The sequence below is a fragment of the Lagopus muta genome, chromosome 3, assembly GCF_023343835.1.
Source record: "Lagopus muta isolate bLagMut1 chromosome 3, bLagMut1 primary, whole genome shotgun sequence".
NCBI lineage: Eukaryota > Metazoa > Chordata > Aves > Galliformes > Phasianidae > Lagopus > Lagopus muta.
Genome location: NC_064435.1, coordinates 45,785,057 through 45,808,882, shown reverse-complemented (window position 1 = coordinate 45,808,882; position 23,826 = coordinate 45,785,057). Strand labels below are relative to the sequence as shown.

General features: G+C 41.2%; 3 protein-coding genes across 13 annotated transcripts in view; 2 read left to right on the top strand and 1 right to left on the bottom strand.

Moving 5' to 3' along the window:
* TTC39C (tetratricopeptide repeat domain 39C) overlaps positions 1–3,597 on the top strand; it is a 32,993-nt gene extending 29,396 nt beyond the window's left edge. For all 3 annotated transcript variants that reach the window (XM_048940792.1, XM_048940793.1, XM_048940794.1), the window contains 2 exons: positions 320–358; positions 960–3,597. In XM_048940792.1, the coding sequence (XP_048796749.1) occupies positions 320–358; positions 960–1,049 (129 nt within the window). In that variant the 3' untranslated portion in view covers positions 1,050–3,597. The remainder of the gene's footprint in view (positions 1–319; positions 359–959) is intronic.
* Positions 3,598–5,126: 1,529 nt separating this feature from the next.
* On the top strand, positions 5,127–9,577 carry CABYR (calcium binding tyrosine phosphorylation regulated). Its single transcript, XM_048940795.1, has 5 exons — positions 5,127–5,704; positions 6,066–6,238; positions 6,325–6,378; positions 6,797–7,589; positions 9,199–9,577. The coding sequence occupies exons 2-5, from the start codon at positions 6,100–6,102 to the stop codon at positions 9,236–9,238; spliced, it is 1,026 nt and encodes a 341-aa protein (XP_048796752.1). The 5' UTR covers positions 5,127–5,704; positions 6,066–6,099; the 3' UTR covers positions 9,239–9,577.
* Positions 9,578–9,698: 121 nt separating this feature from the next.
* The window catches only part of OSBPL1A (oxysterol binding protein like 1A), a 74,732-nt gene continuing 60,604 nt past the window's right edge, over positions 9,699–23,826 (bottom strand). For all 9 annotated transcript variants that reach the window (XM_048940783.1, XM_048940784.1, XM_048940782.1 and 6 more), the window contains 10 exons: positions 22,960–23,094; positions 22,551–22,648; positions 21,675–21,857; positions 21,059–21,166; positions 20,875–20,964; positions 20,501–20,627; positions 17,729–17,845; positions 16,593–16,716; positions 14,520–14,610; positions 9,699–10,865 (listed from right to left, as the gene is read on the bottom strand). In XM_048940783.1, the coding sequence (XP_048796740.1) occupies positions 10,763–10,865; positions 14,520–14,610; positions 16,593–16,716; positions 17,729–17,845; positions 20,501–20,627; positions 20,875–20,964; positions 21,059–21,166; positions 21,675–21,857; positions 22,551–22,648; positions 22,960–23,094 (1,176 nt within the window). In that variant the 3' untranslated portion in view covers positions 9,699–10,762. The remainder of the gene's footprint in view (positions 10,866–14,519; positions 14,611–16,592; positions 16,717–17,728; positions 17,846–20,500; positions 20,628–20,874; positions 20,965–21,058; positions 21,167–21,674; positions 21,858–22,550; positions 22,649–22,959; positions 23,095–23,826) is intronic.

Sequence of the window (23,826 nt, the reverse complement as noted above, 5' to 3'; positions counted from 1 at the left end):
TAAATGTATGTTACTTTGAAATGACTCATAATTATATATTGGATCTGTCATACAATCTGATTCATCTTTGTTAAATTAACCTGGTTAGAACCATATTATGTGAGATTTTAGTATGGCTATGTCAATAATACTGTTTTGTAGATGTTATTTGTTTCTTATTTACTTGTAATACTTTAATTTAAAGAAGTACTCTATTATAAGAAATAATGCCTTGTTTTCAAGGCAGAGATGCTATTCTAGACTGACTAGGCTGTATACTTGAGATACATACTGCAACATTTGCAATGCAATTCTAATGCAGTGTCTTTTCCTTTTGCAGACCGTGCCAAGAGGCAAAACCTTACTTCTCCAAGCCAAGGTAAAAACTAAGACACTTCACGCTTACTGTTCTCAGAGGAGGGTATCTGAGAAGTTGTGGTGATTTGATTTGTTGGTTTGTTTGTTTTGTCATTGTCCATCACCTTTAATCTACAATGCTAACTTTGTAGGTATGTATTTATGTATATGAAGTGCATTTGTGTTTTGTAGATACGTATTTATAGGTCATTAGAGCTCACAGTAGTGACCTCTGCTGGACTGTTATGAATTTGCCATATTTTTTGGCTAAGATTCAGCAGTAAAAGTTTGGAAACTGCAGCTCTCTCCTTCATACATGTTCCTCTGGTCCCTGACTTTGGTCTTTGGTGTTGGGATCTTTCTTGAGCTATAAGACTTGCATAATTTTCCAGGTACTGTTAAACTGAATAGGATCCAAACAACACACTGAAAATTGAAGCTTTCTGCTCTTTTTGCCAACTTAGAACTTCTGTAAGCCAGAGATATGAATAGCAATATGGAATCTCCGCTTCATCTCTTCAGTCTGTTTTGTTGCTTGACTTCTTAATCATTATTAGTGAAATTATTTTCATATCCTAAAATGAAGGAATCTAATATTTGCATGCTTTTTTTTTCAATTTCAGGAGGAATTTACAGGCTATGACTTTGAGAACAGGTTGCACGTCCGCATCCATGCAGCCTTAGCTTCTCTAAGGGAAGTTGTTCCACAGTGACAAACAGGAAGTTGTGTTGTCCGTTCCCACAGTTTCTGCACTTTAGGATGAAGCAGAAGAAAAAAAGCTGTTGGGAAGACCAGCTTTTCTTCTGGAAACCACTTGTGCCAGAGACACTTTCATCGTGTGGTTAGGAGTTGGTATGGCTTAGTAAAATACTACAATTTCAACCGAAAGTAAATCAACCAAGCAGAAGGTTAAGTGACCTTGCGTATTTTAACTCTTCACTTTTTAGTTTGTTTAAACCGAGGGGAACACAGTTATTCAGTGACTCATCAGGGGAGCCTAAATAAGCACACAGCTTACTTCAATGTTGGCAGATGGGATCTTTTTTTATTTTTAAAGTTTTAAAGCAGATCTAAATCTAAAATATGCTAAAGGGGGGGGGTGTTTCTGTTTTGATTAGAATACGATAAAAGTAGTTGGTACAAATGTTGAAGAAGGGAATGGGCAGAACGCTTATTTTCTTGAAGCATTAGCCAAAACACAAAAGAAGGAAAACCGTTTAGCCACAAAGAGCAGATCTTGCTGAATTTTAGAGTTTTATTTCAGTGAATTCATGATGAATAATTTGCCAATTTAAAGCCTCCCATTCCCTTGCCATTATTTGTTGCTTCCTTCTCAGCATGGCTCATACTTCTGATACAAATTCTATCAACACTTAAGATCTTGGCTTCTGGTACATTCCAGCCAAACACTTTGCTTTGCATGTAATCACAGTGAGGGCGATTTTCATTTTGCTCTTAATATTCTGACCAGTGCATTCAGATAAGTAGGCCACATATAGTAATTTTACGTGTTTTCAATTGAAGCTGCTAAACCTTTATGGCAGTGACTTTTACAGCTATTAAATCAGACAAAACAGTACACCCACCACCCACCTCCAACCCTATTTTTGTAGTTTTACCAATGCTGTGCTATCTTAAGTCTCTACATGATATTCCAAATTTGTGGCGTTGACATTTGAAGTTGACTTACTGAAGACACTCTGAGAGCTTGAAACTTACATCATGATCCCATATATGTATATTGTTTTTAATACTGGCCATCTGTATCCTTGTTTGTAGATTTTTAAAAAGCAAAACAAAAAAACCCAAAAACATTTTGTCTGTAGCATCTCCCTATGTTGTATATTCAGTTAGTATCATTACCTAGAAGGTAACAAAGGTATGTATTTATTTTTTTTTTTTTTAAAGAAACTTTTATCAGTGGAAATCTGACCAGGAAGTTAATTGAATTATGTTACTTTGCAAAGCCAAGAAAACTGGATATCTTCAAAAATAATTTTTGAAAAGCCTTATCTTTACTTTGGTCAGGTTGCCTTAAACAGTTCCTTAGCTTAAACGTTTTGCTTCTTTTTCTAACTTGTTGCAGAAGATGTTGCTGTGTTGCCAAGGTTTCATACCTTGCCCCACATAGAACCTCCATTGATTTGCTTTTGAGGTTGCATCTAAAGCAAGACTGACGTGGAGGAGAAAAGTAATACTGGATTTGGTAGGCCAAAGGAAATTGGTTGCACTTCTAGAGCAGTTACACTCTTCTATTGCAGTTCCTGAAGGAGAAGAGAAACTTTATTTTTCTAAACTGTAGGTGTGTTGCAGATAGGATGCTGTCAGCTTTTCTATTCCACTTAATCAGTAATATTGAATCACAGAGGAGTGTTCAACCTTTTTTGAACTGGTCAATCCAAATAAGTATTGAATAGAGAACAATATATTGTGTCTGTATATAAGTAGTAAATTCTTAGAATCCAAATTATCATTTTCAAGGAAGGTCTTCAGTATACTTGAAATTTTATTTTGTCCTACCTTTTAATATTTTGTGTCAGGGACACAGTCCACTCTGGATAAATAGATAGAAACATTGCATTTAATGGCAAAATTCCTTTCAAACACACTGCTTAAGTATACCATGAGCCTAGGCTATTCAGGACACAAAGCACCTGCATGTGATTGGTGTTGGGATGTCTGGGGTCTACAAACGTCGGAGGTAGCTAGCAAATTGTAGTAAACTTGATTACAAGGCCTGTTCTGCTCACTGGGCCAAGAGGCAGTCCAAAAAGACACTATATATTCCTGTAAAGGTTTAACTCTGTGCAAGTTGCAGCTTTTCTGTGGATTTAGCAAATCATCACTGAAATGGAACCATTGGTTTCTGTAATTTTTTCTCCCTCCGTAGGAGAATCTCCTGCTTTATAAATGTCACATTTGTTTTTTATGTTAGATTGTGCCTGTGATGAGAAAAATTTCAACTGTATTTTGTGCAAACCGATATGTTTTTATACTTTGGAACTCGGAGGCATGGTCTAATAGCAATAACAGAATATGCATCTTGCTAGTTAACATGTTAAGAATATCTTTACTGAGTCAGGTATTTTTTGTTGATGTTGATGCAGTTTTTATCTCAATATGACTCATTTCAAATAAATAACTAGAATTTATAGATGTCACAGAGTGGCATATTTATTGTGACGTACTGTAAATGTTGTTAATTTACAGAACTTGCACTTTTATACTTCTGAGTAAAATTAAAAGAAACGTGGACATGCGTTTTGTTCCCTGGCTCCTTGAATTTGTCTTTCAAACTGGTGGCTTCCTCAACAAGGTGGTGTTGAGCACTGGAAAAACTTCTGGGATGTCAAGTGACTGTAAGAAAGCTTTCTAGTCAGTAATTACCTCAGCTTCTGCTCTTCCAGTACAGTATCAGTCCCCTGGTTTAGAAAGTGAGTTACATGTGTCATGTTGAGACCAACCACAGAACGAATGAGGTTTAACATACTTCTAAGAGAACCCAACACAGTTGTGTTTGTTGTATCCCTACACTTTGCAAAAATGCTTCTAAGTTACTCTAAAGCAAACCCTTTAATTTCTCCTGTCTCTGATTGTTTCCTATTCCTATAAAGCTATGCTTTATTCTGAAATAAAACTCCCCAAATGTGGTACTGAATTGCTTTTCAGTTTACAGCAGTCTGGTTGTTTTCCCAACAACTGATGATGTTCTTGCTTCCAAACTGCATTGTAGCTATCTGAAAGTTGAACAGTAAGTATTACAGTCATGTAGAGCTGTATGGGGTTTTACAAGGGTGATGTTAGAACTTTTCAGTGGAGTAAAAGCAGAGCGTCACATACAAAATTTGAATTCCTTTTCCAGCCATTATTAAATACTCATATTAACAGTGGTAGCAATCATTGCATGAAGAACTGTGCAGTCACAAAAACAGAAGATTAAAGCTAATATTATGAAGTTATATTTTTAGCTGTCTTTGAAGGGGATTGGGCAGCCACTGGCATCTGAATATGCATGAGCATGCTCGTCATTGGATCAGCAGAGGTTCTAGAGGCAGTCTGTAATGTAAGTGGTAGACTACACTGAGCTTTGGGAGTAAGCAGTACAGGTACACTGCCTCTACTTTGTCATCCTGACAGAGCTGTCAAACAAAACTCTGCTAATGAGAGTTTTTGTAGATGTTTATACAACATTGTCTTTCATCCTGATGTTTTGAGGTGAGTAGAAAAGGCTTCAAAAACCAGCCTTCTGCAAGTCTTTTGAGATAAGGTGGGATTATACAAGGATACGAGTTCCACTTCAGGCTCTTTGGAGTTAAATACTGAGCTGCTCCTATTTCACTGCATTTTTATTTTTTTAACAAGTTTGGGTGCCCCAACTGGAACCCAGTGCAGGTCACCAGAGTAGGCGGTGTTGCTTCATGCTCCTGCTCAGAATCTTTGCCTTATCACCCAAGATTTTCACGACCTACTTAGTCCCTGTATTTTAACCAGTGTTTTAGCCACAGACAATTCTGTTCACATTCAGTTTTCTTATTACCCCAAACTTTTTGATTGCCACTTTTTCCAAAATATTGTCTTGTCTTTTGATGTGACTTCTTCCAAGACAAAGTTCCAGTGGTGTAGAGGAAGAAAGGGAGATTGCTAGACTCAGTTGAGCAAGAAACATTTGCGTAACGCCCATCCCTGTTTCATTCAGATCAATGTGTAACATATTGGGGGGAAAAAATAACTTCTAACCAGTGTGATTTATCTTCTGTAAATTGTACTTAATGAAGAGCTAATAACAGAAGCAGAAAGCTTGTCTGGGACCTTAAGTCACTGAACTTCTGTCTATCAGTTAGTCTCTAGCTCACATAAGACTTTAACATTGTCTAGAAACTGTCACTTCTGCATCTGGGTCAAAGGCTGGTGGGACGAGGTGACTGTCTCCAGTTAGGCTGACAGGCTTCCCAGTGTTGGGCCCAAGGCCAGTGTGTTTTAGTAGAGCAGCTGGTACTGTTCTTAAGATGGCTTCCAAAAATGGCATTCAAGTTCCAGTACAGTGAATGGGTTCCCAGTCAGTTTTGTTTTTTTTTCCTGTGAGTTCCTATGCTGTGCTCTTCCATTTCAAACAGATGTGTTTGTTAGTGACTGAAGCTTTTATAAGTATTTAGGCTGGATTTTGCTTCTGCTTGGTGAGCTCTAATTATACTTTTCCCTGTTTTTATAATATCTGTATCTAAACATCTCGAAAGCTTTTATTGTGCAGTTTCACAGACCCAGAGTTCTGACAGTTTTTGGAAGAAGGATGTCAATGGGTATGATGCATGAGAACTGTGACATCACACTCTGCTCAGCCCTGGGCAGGAGAGGCTGCAGTGGGAGCAGGTACCAGGGTGGTGTGGGGATGGCAGGTGTGCCCTGAAAACCCTTGCTTTAAGGTAATTGTCTTTTATCATGTCATGGGGGAGGAAGAAGAGGTTGTTCTGGTGGTGTTGGTGTTTTTTTGTCTGTTTTGGAAATAGGATATTTTTTTAATTACCATTACGGTTCCCTAGCTTGCTGGCCATTCAGACTTCCTGCTACGTGAAAAGCCAGCGTGGGGGGTGTCAATGATTGGGCTCTTTAAGGGAAAGTGGCACTGGGGAGTATTGGAGAAAGGTTTGTGGTGGCCTAGCCCACTGCCATGGTGCTGCTGGAATCCCACAGGGATGTGCAGGTGCTCAGCTCAGTCATTTTCTTGCTGCAGATGAGAAGCTGTGAGCCGGCCTCAGAGTGTGACAATGGAGCCTCCAGACAATGTTCTGAGCTGCTTCAAGACTTTGCTTGAGGGTGTGAGCAGAGCTGTCATTAAACAGAAACCAAAAGACATTGCTGGGTTTTTAGCTTCTTATTTCCAAGAGTTCATTGACTTCCAAAAAGGTTTGTTCGTACCAATCCTTACCTGAATAGCATAAGCTCTCCGAGTGCATATCTAACTCCAGCTTAATTTGTGCTTCTGTTTTCAGAGAATCCAGATTTGGTTTTAACAGAAGTGGTGGAAAAATTTGATCTTAAGCAGGGTAAGATAATTGTTGTCTGTTCTCCTAGAGTATTTTCAGATGATGTTCCAACATAAGTGGTTGCAAGTAGTTTTCACTTATGTGGGCTGCATCTGAACTGTACCTAGACCTGTGAAAGAGGCACATAAGCTCTGTGCAGTGTGTGAGAACATAGCCACCACTGCAGTGTTAGGAATACAGTTAAGGAGCCCATGATTTTGAAGTGGTACCAGTGCCTTCTGAGTTTTCTTTTGCCTTCCTAATGGGAAGCAACAAACTTCCTCTCGGGAAGCTTCATAAATGTGCTGTAGAACATCTGATTGACTAGGCTGAAATCAATCTTCACTTCAATGGAAACGTGCTAATACATTGCCATTAGGTGTTTGTTTTCTGCCTTTTATTATTTATTTATTTGTTTAATTAATTAATTACTTTGCAGAAACTTGGAATGGGGATCTGGAAGAGAAGACATCAAATCATGAGGCTTTGCTTTTTACTGAGTCCCAGAGAAAGGAATCGTGTACTGACAGAGAGGAAGATGATCATCTTGAAGACCTCACTTCACGTAGCTCCAGAGTAACTCTGTGCCCATCACCAACCAGTTCTGTTCCAGAAAGCATGCACCCCACTGGACCTGACAGAGCTTTATCCCCTGAAGGATCTGAAGTTGAGTATGTGCCTTCTGAACCTGCCCATCTCCCTGCCCAGGTGGAAGATAGTGGTTCTGTTTGTCTTGTGAGGGATGTGGCAACCACTGCGCAGACTCTTCAGGAAGATGTTTCTGCTGCCTCGGCAGCTGAGGCTTCTAGGTCACAACTAGGAGTGCAGCCTTGGTCTTCCATGAGTGGAGGACTAGGACCCTCCAACACCCAGGTCCTTGTTTTAACAACTGATACAAATCAGGTTTCCTCAGTCCACCTACAGGAAGGACTCTCATCTCTTCTACCACCACCACCTTCTAAAGAAGAGTTGCAGGCTGTGCCTTCCTGTAGTGCAGCTAAGGTCATTTCAACCATTGATAAACTGATAATGGATGCAGAGGTTCCTTCCTACACACAGCAGTTTCCAGATAAAATAATCCTTTCCTTTAGTGGACAAGCTCTTTCTTCTGTAAAGCTGTCATTAAACGCAGGCCAGGTCTCATGGCTGATCGCTAATGATGCAGTGTTCCAGCCTGAGCAGATGGAAGGCATAGCACCGATGGAAGCAGCTGAGCAAGCTTGTTGCTTCAGGTAAGAAAGTCTGGGTCCTTGTCATCTTCCCAGCCCTTCAGCGTCATGCAATGGAAAAGCACCTTCATTGGTGCAATACATGGCAGCAATGGCTTCTAAGAAACTGCTGTATGAATGCCATCTGCTTGGCCCCAGTGCATGTGTGTTAGAGCTCTCTGCAATCTGTCAAGAAATGGGACTAGCTCTGGGCAAGATCCTGCATTCCCATGGGTAAATACAGATAAGAGTGATGGGAAGGGGGCCCTTGATTCCTAATAGTTCTGCTCAAAACAAGGCATATTTCTGGCATATTTCTGAAACAGATACTGGGTACTGAGATGTGATGCATCTGCACTATTGCTAAAGGTGCAACAGGTTTTGATTACTTTCTTGAATGATATCCTGTTCTATCACTAATGTGAGGTTTACCACTTAAAAAAGAAATGGTGGTGGTTGCCTGTGCTGTCTTGGTGAGTCTGGTGAGTTTCTGCAGCTGGACCAAAGAGGCCAATTGGTTTGCAGCCATGAAGAAAACTGGTGCTCACGTTTCCTGGTGGGGCCCTCACAAGCAGCCCTTCTCTATGTTAATGTGCCCAGCTCAGCCCTTGCCCAGCTGGAGAAACACTCCATGGTGGAGGTCCCCAGTCCCAGGTCTCCTGGTCTTGTCCCAGCACAGCTGTGAGGTATCAGTAAAGAATGGTGTAGGGGAAAATTGAGCTTAGGCAGACTGTAAATGAAAAATATTGGCTTATTAACAAACGCTTTGGGGGAAGTTTGAGAGACACAACTTCAAAAATACAAGTCAAATAGGTGAGTTCTCAAATGCTTGCTCAGCAGAGCCTCTTGACCATAAGTAACTTTGCTTTTCTAGGCTGTAGCTATGGCAGCCGTGTACAAAACTGCCTTGCTATCCCCGATCTCTTCTCTAACATGTTTCCTTCTACCAAGGGCAGCTATGCTTGATTTAGATAGAAAGATTTGCAGTCTCTATATGGAATTCACTGTTTCTGCTATTAACCTTCTTGCCTTTTTATTGTTGTAGACGTGGCATCACGTGGAGCAGGACAACCACCACTATTTTCTAATGTTTGGCCTTCTCTTGTCTAACTTAAATATTTGAAATGAGCTCAAAAATCTGCCATAAGCACCTGCTTCAATTTATGCGATGCAAGAAGAAAAAAAAAAGGGAAAATGCTGCACCTTTCCTTTTCGTGGGCTCTACTGTTAAATAACATCCAGGACTGTAAATCTATTAGCTGTGTCTTTGCACAGCAAGATGCGGGTGCTAGGACGCTCACTGGAGCCCCAGTCCTGGTTGTCAGCCCAGCTGCTGAGAAAAAAGCCATGATAACTGCTACTATATCATCCCTCTGGATGATGTATGGCTGCAAAAAAAGGCTGACAAGCCAAGGCTGAGCACACAGGTATAAATGTCCTTGCAGAAAGTTACACTAGTGCAGCACAGACTGTCATTACATCAGGCACCAATCTCAGAGTATTAATGAGTAGCAAAAAGAAAAATCCATTCTTAGGAAACAAAAATCCCTCAAAAGAGAACCTGATGTTGAGTAGAGGTTTTCTTCTTAAATCTTCTGGGGAAGGCAGGAACTAAATGCTCTGTTTTTCCTAGAGTGGAATGTTCCATTATGGATGGCATGCTGAAGAACTGACACAACAGCTCTCAAAATCACTTAACAGCTGGGCAACTTTGAGGGTAAGACTTGAAATGCTGGCCACAGTGAAGACCTGAGTGCAGAAGTGATGAGGTATCCAATTTTTGCCCTCACCATAAGAACCAGGCAACGCGCAGCCAAAAAAAAGCATTTCTCCTCATCTGTGCAGATGGCTCCAGTACCACTGCCCTACCTGGGTAATTCTAGTTGCACACAGAATAAAAACAGAAAGCATCTCCCTGCCTTTGTAGCTGTTCCACTAGTCCACGTTCAAGGCTTGAGCAGTGGGCTCACTGCACGCTCAGAATGAATGCTTTGCCCCAGCTCCTGGCGCCAGACTGCTCCTACTGAGAGGAAGAGAGGTCACTGAAGCACACTATCCAGCATCACTGCAGCAACTTCGGAGGCCGGCTCAGAAAGGGTCACCACTGTCAAACACCATTCACTTTAGACTAGATGCAAGAAGTTTTGAAGCCTTTATTTAGTAGCAATTAAATTATTCAATTAACACTAACCTCCAGACAGCAGTTAAAATATTGTACAAGGAACAGCTTGCCCTCTAGAAGCTCTGTACACAGTTCAGTGTAAACTTACACTCTAAGATTGAATGCACCCCACTGAAAAGGGGTAAAGCAGCTGTGCACAGGAGGCCTCGCTGAAGTGCCTTCCTACCTCTGAGACGCACAAGGCTTCCTTCCAGGCAGCCCGCACTGTGCAGACAGTCCCACCGGGTCCCAGACTGATCCACTTCTTGCCTGTTTGCAGTGGTGCTGGGCACCAGAACTCATAGTGCATTGAACAGATTCTTTTCAAACCTGTTATTAGTGTGCAGTTGAAATCCAATCCATAGGTGTTTAAATGGCTCTTAATTCCTTAAACCATAAGGCTTGTAGCAAAAAAAGGAGAGCAAAATTCAAAACACACTGCACAAAATATTGAATAAATACCTCTGAGTAACGTCACCAGCTTAAACAACTGCATGAAGGCTCCAGAGATGGGCGTGCTTCTGGGAGCTCTGACCAGAGCTCAGGATTGAAGGGAGTTACTTCAGTAAAAGAAAAGTTGCTTTATGAAAAATTGCCTCTGTACAAAAGTGACACACCCTTCTTTGCTTTAAGAACAGAATATTGCAATGACTTTGTGTGCTTTTAGACATTCCCATGTCATAATAAATAAAACCAGTTTTGCTTGTGCCAATGTTATCTACGAAAGAAGGTATCCACAGAACAGCCAAGGTGTTCTGTTCCTCATACACCACGACCTAATATAGGTGTATTCAGCAAACCAGGCAGCTGTACATCATGGTGACTTGCTGACTTTGTCCACGTAGGACCCACTGCCAGCCAAAACAGTTCATCCCCTACCTAAAGGACCGCAGTCACGTACCGCCAGATTTACTGCGGAGATGCGTAATATTCTGTTGGATAACATGTTAGTTCTTTCAGGAGGTAAGTAAAATGAGGGAAAACATTAAAACAGATTAAGACTTATTTGTATCAGCCACAGGCTTCTTATTGCATTTTAATAAATATCAGGCAAATTAAAGTAGTTTCTGTCCCAGTAGTTGCCAGAATAGAGCCAGTCCTGTGTGCCGGTGTGGGGATTGGGGCCTTGATGGAACCATCTGTAAGGAAACATTCAGCATGTTACCAAAGCTATCCATACATTGCTGTAGTTCAGAACTGCTTTGCTGCATCTTCAGCTGTTGTTGTTCAAAGTAATTACCATGAATGCAGGACTCAGTTTAAAATCTTAAATACATGTTGTTTGCCAGCCAGATTTCCCCATTCCAACAGCACTCCAATGGCTCCCAGGTGACATTACTGATACCAACATTTTGTCCACTTGGAGCAGTCAAGACTCTCACATAGAAAGTATAGCTACAGTTACACTTCAAAGCAGTTGTGAACCATCATTTTGGCATGCATAAATAATAACAGTGTCTTCATGACATGTGAACACCACGAGCACTGCAGTCCTGAAAACAGAAAAACACCATTTCCCCAGGATCTAGACTTCCCCCAGCGTCTCAAAGCCTTGTTTTGCAACATGCCAACTGAGAACAAGTGTGTTCGCTACCCTCAGTGTAGATGAAACATCACCCCCAGGCTGCAGGAAAAGTTGTGGCTTACTAAAGCATGATGGTGTTGTATCCACTGTTAGCGCTGAGGGGCCAACATGAATGAAAAGGGCTGATCCAGCTGCACCAAGTTACGTGCCAGCTTCTACACTGGCTGCTCATTGACACACTGAACTCTTGCACATGCTGGTTTCTTCCCTTCTTCTCTTCTCCTTCATAGGAAAGCCATGCACTTACACAGCACAGTCAACAAAGTAGGGTGCCACCTCACAAGGCCAGACTGCTGGCAGTACCCCCAGTGGGGAGGACAGCCGTCAAAGCACCGTGGCACAGAAGGTTGTCCTCCTTCCTCCTCACCCATGCCTATTTCTGGCAGTTACATCATGCAGCATAACTGAGCACAGCTTGCTGTTTGGGTCTGGCTCAATCTTTTACCTCGCAACAGCAGACCCCAGAGGACAAGCAGTAGTTTAAGTTTTTACTGTGTTTTGCCATGCTGTGTTGGCAGCACTAGGCAGCTTGCAAGCAGCTCTTGTGGTTAATATATGCTCCAGTGCTTCCTTTCTGCACTTCAGTGGCCACAAAGGCCAGTTCTTGCATGTATGCCTCACTGCAGCAAACACACACTGATGTAAATCATGCATGTGCATTTTTTTAACTCTATCTTTCTAGGTTTTCTGCTTTTCAGAGCAGAAATGAAAATACATTAGGATCAAATAAGGGCAATGAAGCTATAAAGGGTCTGGAGCGCCAGTCTTAAGTGAAGTGGGATGGTTCAGACTGGAGAAGAAGAGGCTCACGGGAGACCTTAATGCTCTCTACAACTGCCAGAAAGGAGGTTGTGGTGAAATGGGGGTCGGCCTCTTCTCCCAGGTAACAGCAATAGGACAAGAGGGATTGGCCTCAAGTTGCTTAGAGGGAGATTCAGGTTGGATATTAGGAGAAATTTCTTTTCAGAAAGTGGTGATGCAGTGGCATAGGCTGCCCACAGAGGTGGTAGAATCACTGTCCCTGGAGGCGGTTCAAGAACCATATGGATGTGGCACTGGGACACAAGTTAGTGGGCACAGTGCAGATGGGCTGATGGTTGGACTAGGTGATCTCAGCAGTCTTTTCCAACCTCAATGATCCTGTGATTACAACCTACTGAATGAGCAGGGTGGCCAGTAGGAGGCTCTGGCTAGATCCAAAAGATCTGAGATGCACATCGGAAATAATTCCTCATGTAACCATCACAGTGGTACAATTGAACAGACAAACACCTGAATGGCACTTCTGCTCTGATTAAACTAACAGAAGCCAGTGAAAGTCCCTCACCCCTTGTGCCACACATGGTTTACTACCATGTAAGCTTTGCTTGGGACGTGTATGTTAGTTGCTCTGAAGTAACTGGTGTGTGTGCAGGCCCAGTATGCTTCCCAGCTCACATGGAGCAGCAGCTTATTCCAGAGTGTAAGCTTGCTGAGGATCAGGGCTACAAGGAATGACCTCACCCTGTAGCTTAGGGAGCTGTATGCCCAGGATCCCACTGCTCTGCCTTCAGCACTGGAATGGATCAGGACAGTGTCCTCCAGTGGGAAATGCAGCTGTTTACATCAGTTTCCATCACACTTCAGGTTAAGACCTGCAGGCTGATCCTCAGGGAGCAGCAGAAGAGTTTCCTCCGAACAAAATAGCTTTTTTCCCCAGGCTCATCTCTACATTTAAGTGAAAAGGAGCTTTTCCTACATAATTTATGTTCATCTTTTGAAAGCAGTCACACTTGGCATTCCTACTAAAAAGATCAGACTCAAGAAAGGTTCTGCCAAAGCTTTGGAGACACGCAGGAAAATAAGGAGTTCTTAAACGATACCAGGAATCTGAAGTCCATGCACTGACAACTTGCACAGTGCTGGCTCTACAGCAACTAGAGAACCTCGTAAATGGTTCTGCACTGACTACAGATCCTGAGAACCATTGCTTTGCACTGTGCTCTAGAAATTCCCTTAGTTCTCATATCAAGCTTTGAGCTTCAGATAGCTGGAGGAACAGTGTAGTTATCCCTACCACTTGGTGAAAGCCAGAACCAAAGCACACAGAGCCCCTGAATTCAGGGAAGGAAGAGGGAGGTGCAAGGCTGTTCTTCACGTAACACATCTACTCAGAAGCATTACAAAAAATGTTATTTTGCACCAGTTTCAGGACAAACAAACCCAAACACTGCAGGAAAGCAGGCAGAGGAAAATCTGTCAGACATGACCAAACCTGGGACTCTGGCATGATGAGTGACTTCATTTGCAAAAAAAAAAAAAAAAAAAAAAGATGTGATTTATAGTTACAAACAGACATTTTGAAGACATTTAATCCATGATGTTTGGGTGCATTAGCAGTTAGTAAGTAGGGAAGAGATGAAGTTTGCTTACTTGTAGAGAATTTAGCCCTAATTTTTTTTTTTTTTTTTCCTCCTGTGAAGAGGCCACCGATCTTTTGTTATAAATTTGAATAGGCTTTGCCTGGTCAAACAAGATTCATTTGATTGTGCTTTTACAACTTCTATTGAGCCAGCTGTGCCTGACAGCTCCCAGTTGACTTCCCTTTTAAGAAAAACAACTGGCAGCTGCCTTGTATGCTAACTTTTCCCTTAATTCCTCTAACTTTTATAGGTAGTAACACTTTTGGAAAGGAAGAAATGACATGGAGAATGAGCTGATGGAGCCATTTCACCATCTTAAAAAAAAAACAAAAAAACAACAAAAGCAAAAAACCTGCATGCTGCAGGAGTACAGTGTTAGCCAGCACCCAGCAACTGATCTGAGAAGTTGGGGGCAATATGCCATCAAGTTCACTGAAGGAATTGTTCATTCCTCGCTTTGGCCAAGCATACATATTTGAGGCATTGCACATTAGTCGCCACTAACAACTGTCCTTACAAACAGCCATCAGCAGCAGCATCTTTTTCACACTTAGAAAAGGCAACACACTTCAATGCTTAGCGTATGAACACGGGTGCACAAGCACTGAGGGGGAAGGAACCAAGACCACATCTGACTCTGCGTGCTGCAGCCTGCACAGACCCAGACTGTATATATCACAGCAGCATCACCAATGCTGAGATATCAGCTTCGTGCTGACACCACACACCACCAGCATGGGCTGGCAGCTAACCTGAATGTTCAACACTTTCATACCAAAACACCCATAGCATGCAGGCACACTGACCTCGTCTTCCAGTCTTCCTCTGACTTTGAACGATTTTTGCGGGCGGTCCTTTGCTTTTCTTCTAGCCTCTTCTTCTCCTCACTAGCCAGATCTTGAAGGAATAAAAATACACAGTCATTAATCCATCTGACCCAGCATTTTAATAAGTTATCCCTTTAAAAAGCATTCTACGTAACACAGAAGTGCATCTGTTTCAGCCTAAGAGCACAGCAATAGGGGGCTGGAATATTCATTTCCAAACATGAAGAATCAATCCTCTATTTTTATTTTTTGTTGTTGGAGCAGTAAGCTAGCATGGGTCACAGTCCAAAGCAAGCTTCCATTTAGCAGAAAGGACAGTTTTATTTTCCCTTCAGAACATCTTGAGGAAGACTGAAAAACAGATTATGTGAAGGGTAACCTCTTCCATATTTGAATCCTCAAGAAGTATTTCACATATAGCTCAGAAAGAAATAACTGAGATAACATCTGGAAGCCTATCAGCTGTTCCCAATTACCCTACCAGATTCCAGCACTGCCTGTTACGGGTCTATCTGCTCCATCGACTTCACGCTGTTAGTACAGTGAAGGAATATGACCTGTTGCTAAAGGCACAGTTACTGTTCTTTGAATTTAGACATGCAAGGTACTGGGGATGCTGTGAACCAGCAATGTCCATCCCACTGGCTACACAGCAATCCTACAGTCAAGAAGTGGTTGTGGGAATTCAGTGATCTGCTCTTTTTTTTGTTGTTGTTGTTATTTATAAGCCTCCAAGCAGCAGTTGCCACTTCTGAGGAAAACAACCCACTGAAGTACAACCGTGCTGTAGTACACCTGCGTCACTGTTTTTCATATCAAATCTCAGATTATTTATCAGAAGTAGTCACAGTTATTGTGCTATTATGTAGGTGAAACTGATTCAGAGGTTTCATGACTTACCCCAATCACTCAGTAAGGCAGAAAAAGCAAAATTCCCCCTGCTTTTAGTCTACAAGTGTAGCCACCTTGCTTTAAAAGTAAAATACTGAAGAGAAAGAGGCAAAAAAGGGCTGGGGGAGGTTGTTCCAAACCACACTCAAGTATTTAGCACCAAGTCGCATGTCAGAAGACTAAAAGACACTTAGACTCCATGGTACCTATAGTAACAATCTCTCTGAAGTTTCTAAAAAGCATACAAATCTCATAATGCATTTCTAATTCACTATCCCAAGACAACAAAAGTGTTCAAATTCCCAGTGAGGAATGTTTCTGCGTCATACACATTTGTCACTGACGTCCCAGCTTAAGTAGCTTTGACTGCATTACTCAGAATTGTCACTTCAAAATGTTCTTTTTGCTCTGGTTGTTGAAAACAGAAGCTGACAAGTTCACAAATACTTTTGACGCTTCAAGACTCTCCTCTTAGTCTCCAGCTATAGAGCTGGACAACAGAGCATAGCAAAGATTCTAAAGCTAAAAAGAACACAGAATAGCATAGGGTCTAAGATTCCAGCTTGTACAGAAGTACATAAGTGGGCAAGTGGTGCGGTGCATTCCTGGCTAGGAGCTAAGCCACTCATTCACTTCAGTCCAGGATGGAAGAGAGAATTAAAGATCAAAAGCATGAAAAACTCATGGGTTGGAATTAAAGACAGTTAACCAAGTGAAGGGAAAGAGAATGAAAAAGGAATGCAAAGGCAATGACTCATCACCACCCACCAGTACCACCTATGCCCAGCCAGCCTTCAAGCCAAGATGCTTTGGAAAAACATCCTCCTGTCAAAGTTCTACTGTTGAGCATGTTAAAGGCACTGAATACCTCCTTGTTCAGCAGCAGCTAAAACAAGAGTGTGCTACCAACACAGCTTTGATCACCACTCTAAAATACAGCATTGTTAAAGGCAGCTGTGAAGTACATGAAGTAGAGGTGGGTGACAACTTTTACTAGAAGCAGTACAAGGATGAAATACTGCCTTGTAGTGTGGAAAACCGTATCTTTATAGTCTGTCTTTATGACTACTTATTCTAACAGTTCATCTAACAACAACTCAGAAGTTGAATTAATTTCATTTTTTTCCCTGGTTCTTCAGTTTTAAGAAGAAATAAAATTACCTATTTCTCCATTTTCCATGGCTCTGATATCCGGTCGTAGCCGGCAGTCAGTTTTGGGAATGACACTTTCCATTTCTTTGTCCAATTCATTCAAAGCCATAGCAAAGCTAGTGAAATTGTACATCTGAAATAGAGACAAAGAGAAAAGGTGACTTTCTTACAAAGCCTCTGGCTGCTAGTCTTAATATACAACAAAGCAGCTGTCTAAAAACAAACATCCAAGTGCTTTTTTTATTATTTAGTCACTCCAGATAAGAATACTCAAGATACCAGCAAAACTGCACTGTCAGGAAGAATGTAGCTGATCCTTGGTGTTTCTGTTTAACCAGGACAGCATCCAATTACTCAGTGCACTATTTCTCTCTTATCTTCTTTTTCCAGTCCTACTGGTATTTTCCCTGTCTCCAAAGAGAGATTTCCCCCTTGATTAACCTACAGAGGGCACCTTTACTTGTTCCACGTCTATTTTTGTACATGAACACATCTCATTCTCTGCCCACTGGCTCAATGGCCCTTAGAATCATAGGATTTCAGGAGTTGGAAGGGGCCTCTGGAGACCATCAAGTCCAACATCAACACCCTGCTAAAGCAGGTTCCCTACAGCAGGTCATACAGGAAAGCATCCAGGTGGGTCTTGAGTATCTCCAGAGAGGAGATTCCACCATCCTCTGGCAGCCTGTTCCAGTGCTCTGTCACCCTCACAGTAAATAATTTTTTCCTCATGTTCAGATGGAACTTTCTGCATTCCACTTTGCACCCATTGCCCCTTGTTCTATCTTTGGGCACTGCCTTCACACAACAGCCTGTGCTGTATAGACTTTGCAAGCATCTCCTGGAGAGTGCCTGCCCTCTTAGGAAGCCTCTTAGAACAGGTTGCTCCTTGCAAAGCTGCGTGTCTCTGTGTAGGGAACAGAGTGCAGAGAACAAGTGGGGAAGTTGCCCACATCACTGGCTGCACAAAGCATTCGATTCTGTAGAGAAATGTGGCTAAGTAACTGCCTGTGGGAAGTCTGCTGCAGTGAGCAGGTAAATCCAGACCCATTAAGAAAGAGAGGACAAACGGATTTGTTTTGTGTTGACCAGGCAGAATAATAGGATATAACACGCACTTTTCAGTAAGCAGAAGTGTAGCTGACCTGTGCTGAATTTGGAGGTCTTGGAGTTATCTTCCAAAGTAAAATACTTCCAGGAATAACATACACACTCTCGGAATCTGGCAGTGGCATCTCATCAGATTCCTCAGTGTTGCTCACCTGAAAACAGCACAGAAAGAAAAGGGATTATGTAAAATTTCCTTGACCAAAAGTAAATGTCAGCAACAAACTTCTAAAAATGCTCATCAAGAAGGACAATAGCATTTACACAGAGTATGTACTTCTTTCCAAGCCAAGGCTACCTGAAGTTTCTCATATCAATTTCTTTGTAGATAAGATCTGAATATTTATGTGTTAAGAAATGTAAGTTTCTCTACCAGTACGATGTCCCATTTAACCACAAACACTTCTACATGTAATGATATTGATTCAGCCACGTGAGATTACACCACAGTACTGAACTAACGCCTGCTAGACAATGAATAATATCCTCCCAAGAAAACTTCAGGTCACTATCACAGCTAAAAGCAGCAGCAGCACGTTTCAAAGATCACTGGAGCACAGAGCTGAACTTAAAGGCCACTAATGCTTTGAATACTTTGGCTACAAGCTAACAGCTTCAATCCTGCTGCTAATAAGCTTTGCTCTCTGACGGCTGTGTCATACACCGATGCTGTAGTACAAAAAAAATCCAGTACTCAGACTGGACTCAACTGTGCTCTGAGATGATTCATGCGTCACACGCCTAAGCATATTAGGAAGCATTAAGGATCTTGTTTCACTGAGGAGCAATTGGTTACTGTGCTTTTGTAACAAACAGGTCACAAAGTACAGAGCTACACACAGACCAGGTTTGGAAGCTAAACAAGGCTTTTAGTAGACGGTGCCGAAGCTGTGCTAGCAATTTGTCCTGTCCTTTAAAGGATTTTCATGCGCCCCTACCCACAATGTTGCATATTTTATACTCAGCACTACTCAATCATTCTGTAACCAGGCATACAGGACTGCAGTTGCTGTTGCCTTACATTATTTTCTTCCATATGTTTGCACTGAAATATCCGCATGAAGTACTTCACCTTGATTTAACAAAGACTAGTTCATTCAGAGTAGAATTACCTTGGTCTAACCCAAGGGACTACTCTTATCACAATGCTGTTAAAATATCACCTTTGCATACAAGAAGACTTATCTAGCACCACAGAATCATGGAATGGTTTGGGTTGGAAGGGACCATAAAAGCCTTCTGCCATGGGCAGGGCTGCCACACAACAGCTCAGCTGCCCAGGGCCCAATCCAACCTGACCTTGAGAACCTCTAGAGGTGGGGCACCCAATGGGCAGCTGTGCCAGTGCCACATTAATATTCAAAAAAATCATGTTTCCAGTAGTTCTAACCCTATAAAAACCAAAGGGCTTTGAGAGAGAATCCTGGGTCCCTTTGAAAAAGATTTGCATCCCCACAGATCCCCTGAAGAAAGACAGAAGCAAGCCTATTTTAGTAATAACAAAAAAGAATAGCAGGAAAACAACTAGAAGAAACAAATCTGAAAATTCTAACTAGGAGGAGTTTGGAAGGCAATGCACTGTCATGACTGAGTGACTGCTTTATTACCATGAGGGGAGAAACCACATCCAGACATACATGAGAACTAGGTCACCTAGAAATTCAAATATCATGAGCAGTGCCAACTCCTTGAACACAAGGGGGCAGTGGGAACACACAAAGGAGACTAAGCTTCATCTTAGCTACAAAGCTTTTTGTTTTTTTTATTAAATACAGAAATAGTTCTGTTAAATTAGTAAAAATAGTGTGCTTTACTAGAGTCAGAACAACATGTATAAAGCTCAAGTTACAACAGAGTGCTTCATTTTGAAATGAAAAGCAAAGGTCATCTTAAGCTTTGTTGGAACATGCAAAACAGCAACTGAACAAAGAAACTGAGTATGTTTTTCTTGGCTCCCTTCTCCCTGGAGCTCACTGGGTCAGACTCAAGGAGAAGCAGTAATCCCCTGTGCTTTAGCTCTCTCCTGCAGGCAGGCACAGAAGCAGTCTCAGACACAGCAACAATCTGAATCTGCACAGGAAGGACTGCTTTCAAGAGTTCTCTCTCTTGTTTTTACATTAAAATGAGCAACATCAAAACCAACAACAAAGTCTGGCTTCAATCACCAATGAGGATCAGCCCGTTTTAAGCAGCTATGAATGATTATTCTTCATCACATTGTATTTGCCAATATTGCCACTCACCTTAAATAAAAAGCATACTGCTACCAGAAATCTGTAACAATTAAGAATGCTTTTATTTTTCTCCCATAAGAAAATTAATGCAACTCTGAGGAAAAAAAAGAACGAAAACCCTCAACTAAAAAACCCACTGTGATTGGAACAACGTTGTAAAAGAAACATAAGCATTCTTTGGAAAAGCTGAAAAAATGGGATCAAGATGAAATGCCAGTCTATTCTACCTCTAGAAGTCCAAGTCCTCTTATTAAAATATAATAATTATTGTACATGATCAGAACCATGGTCCAACCAACAAATACGCCATTTGCTCCATATGACTTGGGCAAAAGGGGCAGATAATGAACAACCCTGCAGTTTGGTAACTCCAAGATCTGGGAAGCTTGAATACAAACCCTTGAGAGCAGAAGCATTTCATCCCTTAATGCTAATATCCATCCAATCTATTTTTATAAGCCACCCGGAAAAGAGAGAATAAGTGAAATGTAATTTTAATGCTCTTAAGTACTGCTGAAACATTGAGCTGGCCTACAATGCCTTTGAAGATGCACCAGCCCCTTCAAGGACTAATACCTGTTTACTGCTTTTCTTCTCTTCTGCATTTTTCTTGTCATTCTTTTTATAAGCTTCAAAAGTAGCTGGGTCAACACTGTACAAACACTCCGTCCACTTCCCATACAATGCACAAAGTTTCTTTTTGCTGTCAAAAAAAAAAAAAAGGCAATGTGTACAACTGAGCTAAAAGAGATCCATTTCACTTCAGTTGAAAATAGCTGAAAGAAAAGAAAACCTTTTTTGAGAGCAATTCTTCAAACTGCACTATTGGTATTACACAACTCCTAACCCACTCTCTTCCAGGTTCATGCCCTTGGCATAGGACATCCTATTTAGCAGTTGCTAGAAACAAAGGGCAGCAATTTGTTTCCTCTCAGGAATGAAATTGTTACCTTTTGTCCTGAATGTAGCCTTCAACTTTATGCAACTCCTTTCCAAAGAGGCCGCAAGGCTTGAAACTCAGCACACATTTCTCACCAGTTCTACAGACAGAACAAGAGGGCACTAATTACTTGAGGACGACTTTCCTTTTTTTTCAGCTCACAGCAAGTGAAATCTCCCACATTCTCAACTTACTTGTGGTTAGTTATTTCCACATTTCCATACTGCTCAATCCAAAGTTTGCCCACAATAATGTTATGCACACAGCAAGTAGGATTTGTCCACGTGTAGGCTTCGTTGTGTCTAAGGGAGGCAAAAAAAAAAAACAAACACCCATAAGCATATCTTTATACTGAATGTCACTGCTGTGACAAGCCATCTTCTACAACCCGTATCAAGTCTTGAAATGGGCATGGCAATAACCCAGCCAAAGTAGGAACTGTATTAACCTATTGCTACTGATTTTATCAATTCCTTAAAACAGCAGCATCAGTGCAGTCCTTGTGGATGCTGAATGACGTTAGGAAAGCCAACAGGACTCAAGTGTGCTAATGTTGGACTGGATGTCCAGGCACCTGCACAACACAGACATAAGCACCATCTATTAGTGCTATTACTACACAGTTTATTAAGCCAAATGATGTCAGTTGCTTTCATGACTTCATTCCTTCCACCCCACAAAGCAATCTGCCATCAGACATTAAGATGTGAGTGTTAGACATTCCCATTCCTGAGCCATGAGACTTCTATTGCCCTTTAGTCATCATAGATGTGGCCGCAGTACCTATGCAATTATTATTCATCAACTTACTCAAGAAGCTCCAAAGTCATTGTGCCTTTTGGTTCTGCTTCCACACTCTTGCCCCAGAATTTGAGTTTAGGATAAATTGATCCATGAAACACAAAATCATTATTTAAACCTTCAGCATAGAAAGCACTGATTGGTGGATGATGGCTAACTTGTTCTGAGAGAAGTCTAAATCCAAGATCGTCTCTGCAAAACAAAGTTTCTAAAAGTCAGTATTCTGAAGATACAAAATAAAGATGAGAAAGCATGCACCTAAAGTACAGTGAAGCTGTTGTTCTTCTGGACTCGTGGATAGTCTCTCTACCCAATGTAAAACTTAGTTAAAGCTCTAAAGTAATACAAAACGATCAATTCATACACATAACATCCTCATCCTAAGTAACTGAGGACATCATGCAAAAATGTAGCAATATAAACCAAATTTAATCAATCTGTTTACTTTTCATAGTAACTTCTTTCTTAAAACTTCTGCATAATCAGAGGCCAAATAGTCATTTGTTTGAGAGTTGCCCAGTTGCAGAACAATAGATTATTTGCATCTTGGACACTCATATAATTACTGTAACAACTCTAACATCTCCCTTATATATAACATGTATCTTTTCATTTAGAAGGTTTCAGTAAAAAGTCAATTTTTACATGTAAAAATAGAACAAAAACTTGCTTTTACTAGCAGTTTTAATAACCTTTTCCTGAGACGATAATTTCAGTGCTTTCTCATTACAGAGGAGCGCATGGTTGAACACCAGCACAATGCACACACTTCTAGCAGCTCTGAGAACAGACAGCGTCTTGCAAGCCACCTCACAGATCTAATCAAACATTCATTCACACATCAAACACCACCTTCTAATCTTCAGTGCATCCTCTGTTGGTTACCTGATCAATTCATACGTCTCTCCAAGCAATGGGTTGAATGGCTTCCCCGTACGTTCCCACTGCGAGGCTACAGCAGACACAGCAAATGCAGCAACACACTGTTCGAAAGAATATGAGTACACAGTTCATCTTAGTCTTTATCAACCATTAACAGCAGTCACAGTGATACAGAATGTTTCTTCTCAAGTAATATAGGAAGGTTATATTTACAGAGGAGGAAAATAAACAGGTTTTTAATCAAAAGGCTCAAAAAAGTAAGCCTTAGGAAAAGCAAAACACTTCCAAGCAAAACTGGTGAATAAGTAAGAGAATCTGACGTGCAGCTGATAACAGCAGTTCTTCTTATACTAAGACAAACTATACAAAAAGAAAATAAACAGAAGTATTCAAATTATGGCAGCCAAAGTACCTGCATTCGCTCAGTTGTGCTAGACAGAGAGCTGGCTTTGTGGATGAGGTATGTGTGCTCCATGTACTCTGTAAGTCGCTGAAGGAAGCTCAGTGGTTCGTTGAATATAACTGGCATTGTGATCTTGGACAATTCCTGATGCACAAATGAAACTTGTGTTAAAAACCAAGCGATTAGATACACTGACCATACTCTGACCAGCAGTAACCTAATCCTAATTGGCTTACTACAAAACTAAATGATGCTCTTAGTGCTAATGCAACGTGCTTGACCCAACACTGCTAATGCTGAGAAGACAAAAAAAAAAAACCCTCCACATCCCCTTATGAGCTGGGTAAGCCCTTCTGTGTTGACATGTAAGGCTACTTTTAAAACAAAAAGAAAACCAAACATCTAACGACTAGCTTCTCACTAACAGACACCTGAAGAAAGTGAGAGTAAACAATACAGTATTAAGTGCCCTTTTGAAGACTAAGTTACATACACTCTTAAAATAGATATAGGCCACCTAATTCCTTAAACACATCATCTTTATTCTAGGAAGGTGGGCACGCTAGGGGGAGAGGAGATGACAGAGAGATGTGGCAGCACAGGAAAAGCACAGGAGTTTTGCACTCTAACAAAAAAAAAAAAACAAAAAAAAAAAAGGAGTTTCTGTAATAGAAATACCAGTTTTCAAACTGCCTTCAGTAGGAAATTGAAAGCACAGTATGGCAACTGACAACGTATGGAATAAACAACACTGTTCTTAATCACAATAGCAGGATTCTTCTTTGTACACACTATGCAAGTCAAGCCTTCAATCAGTTCTTTGTGTTTTAGGAATATAACATTTCTCTGCTAGAGCCACTGTGACAAATCTCAAAT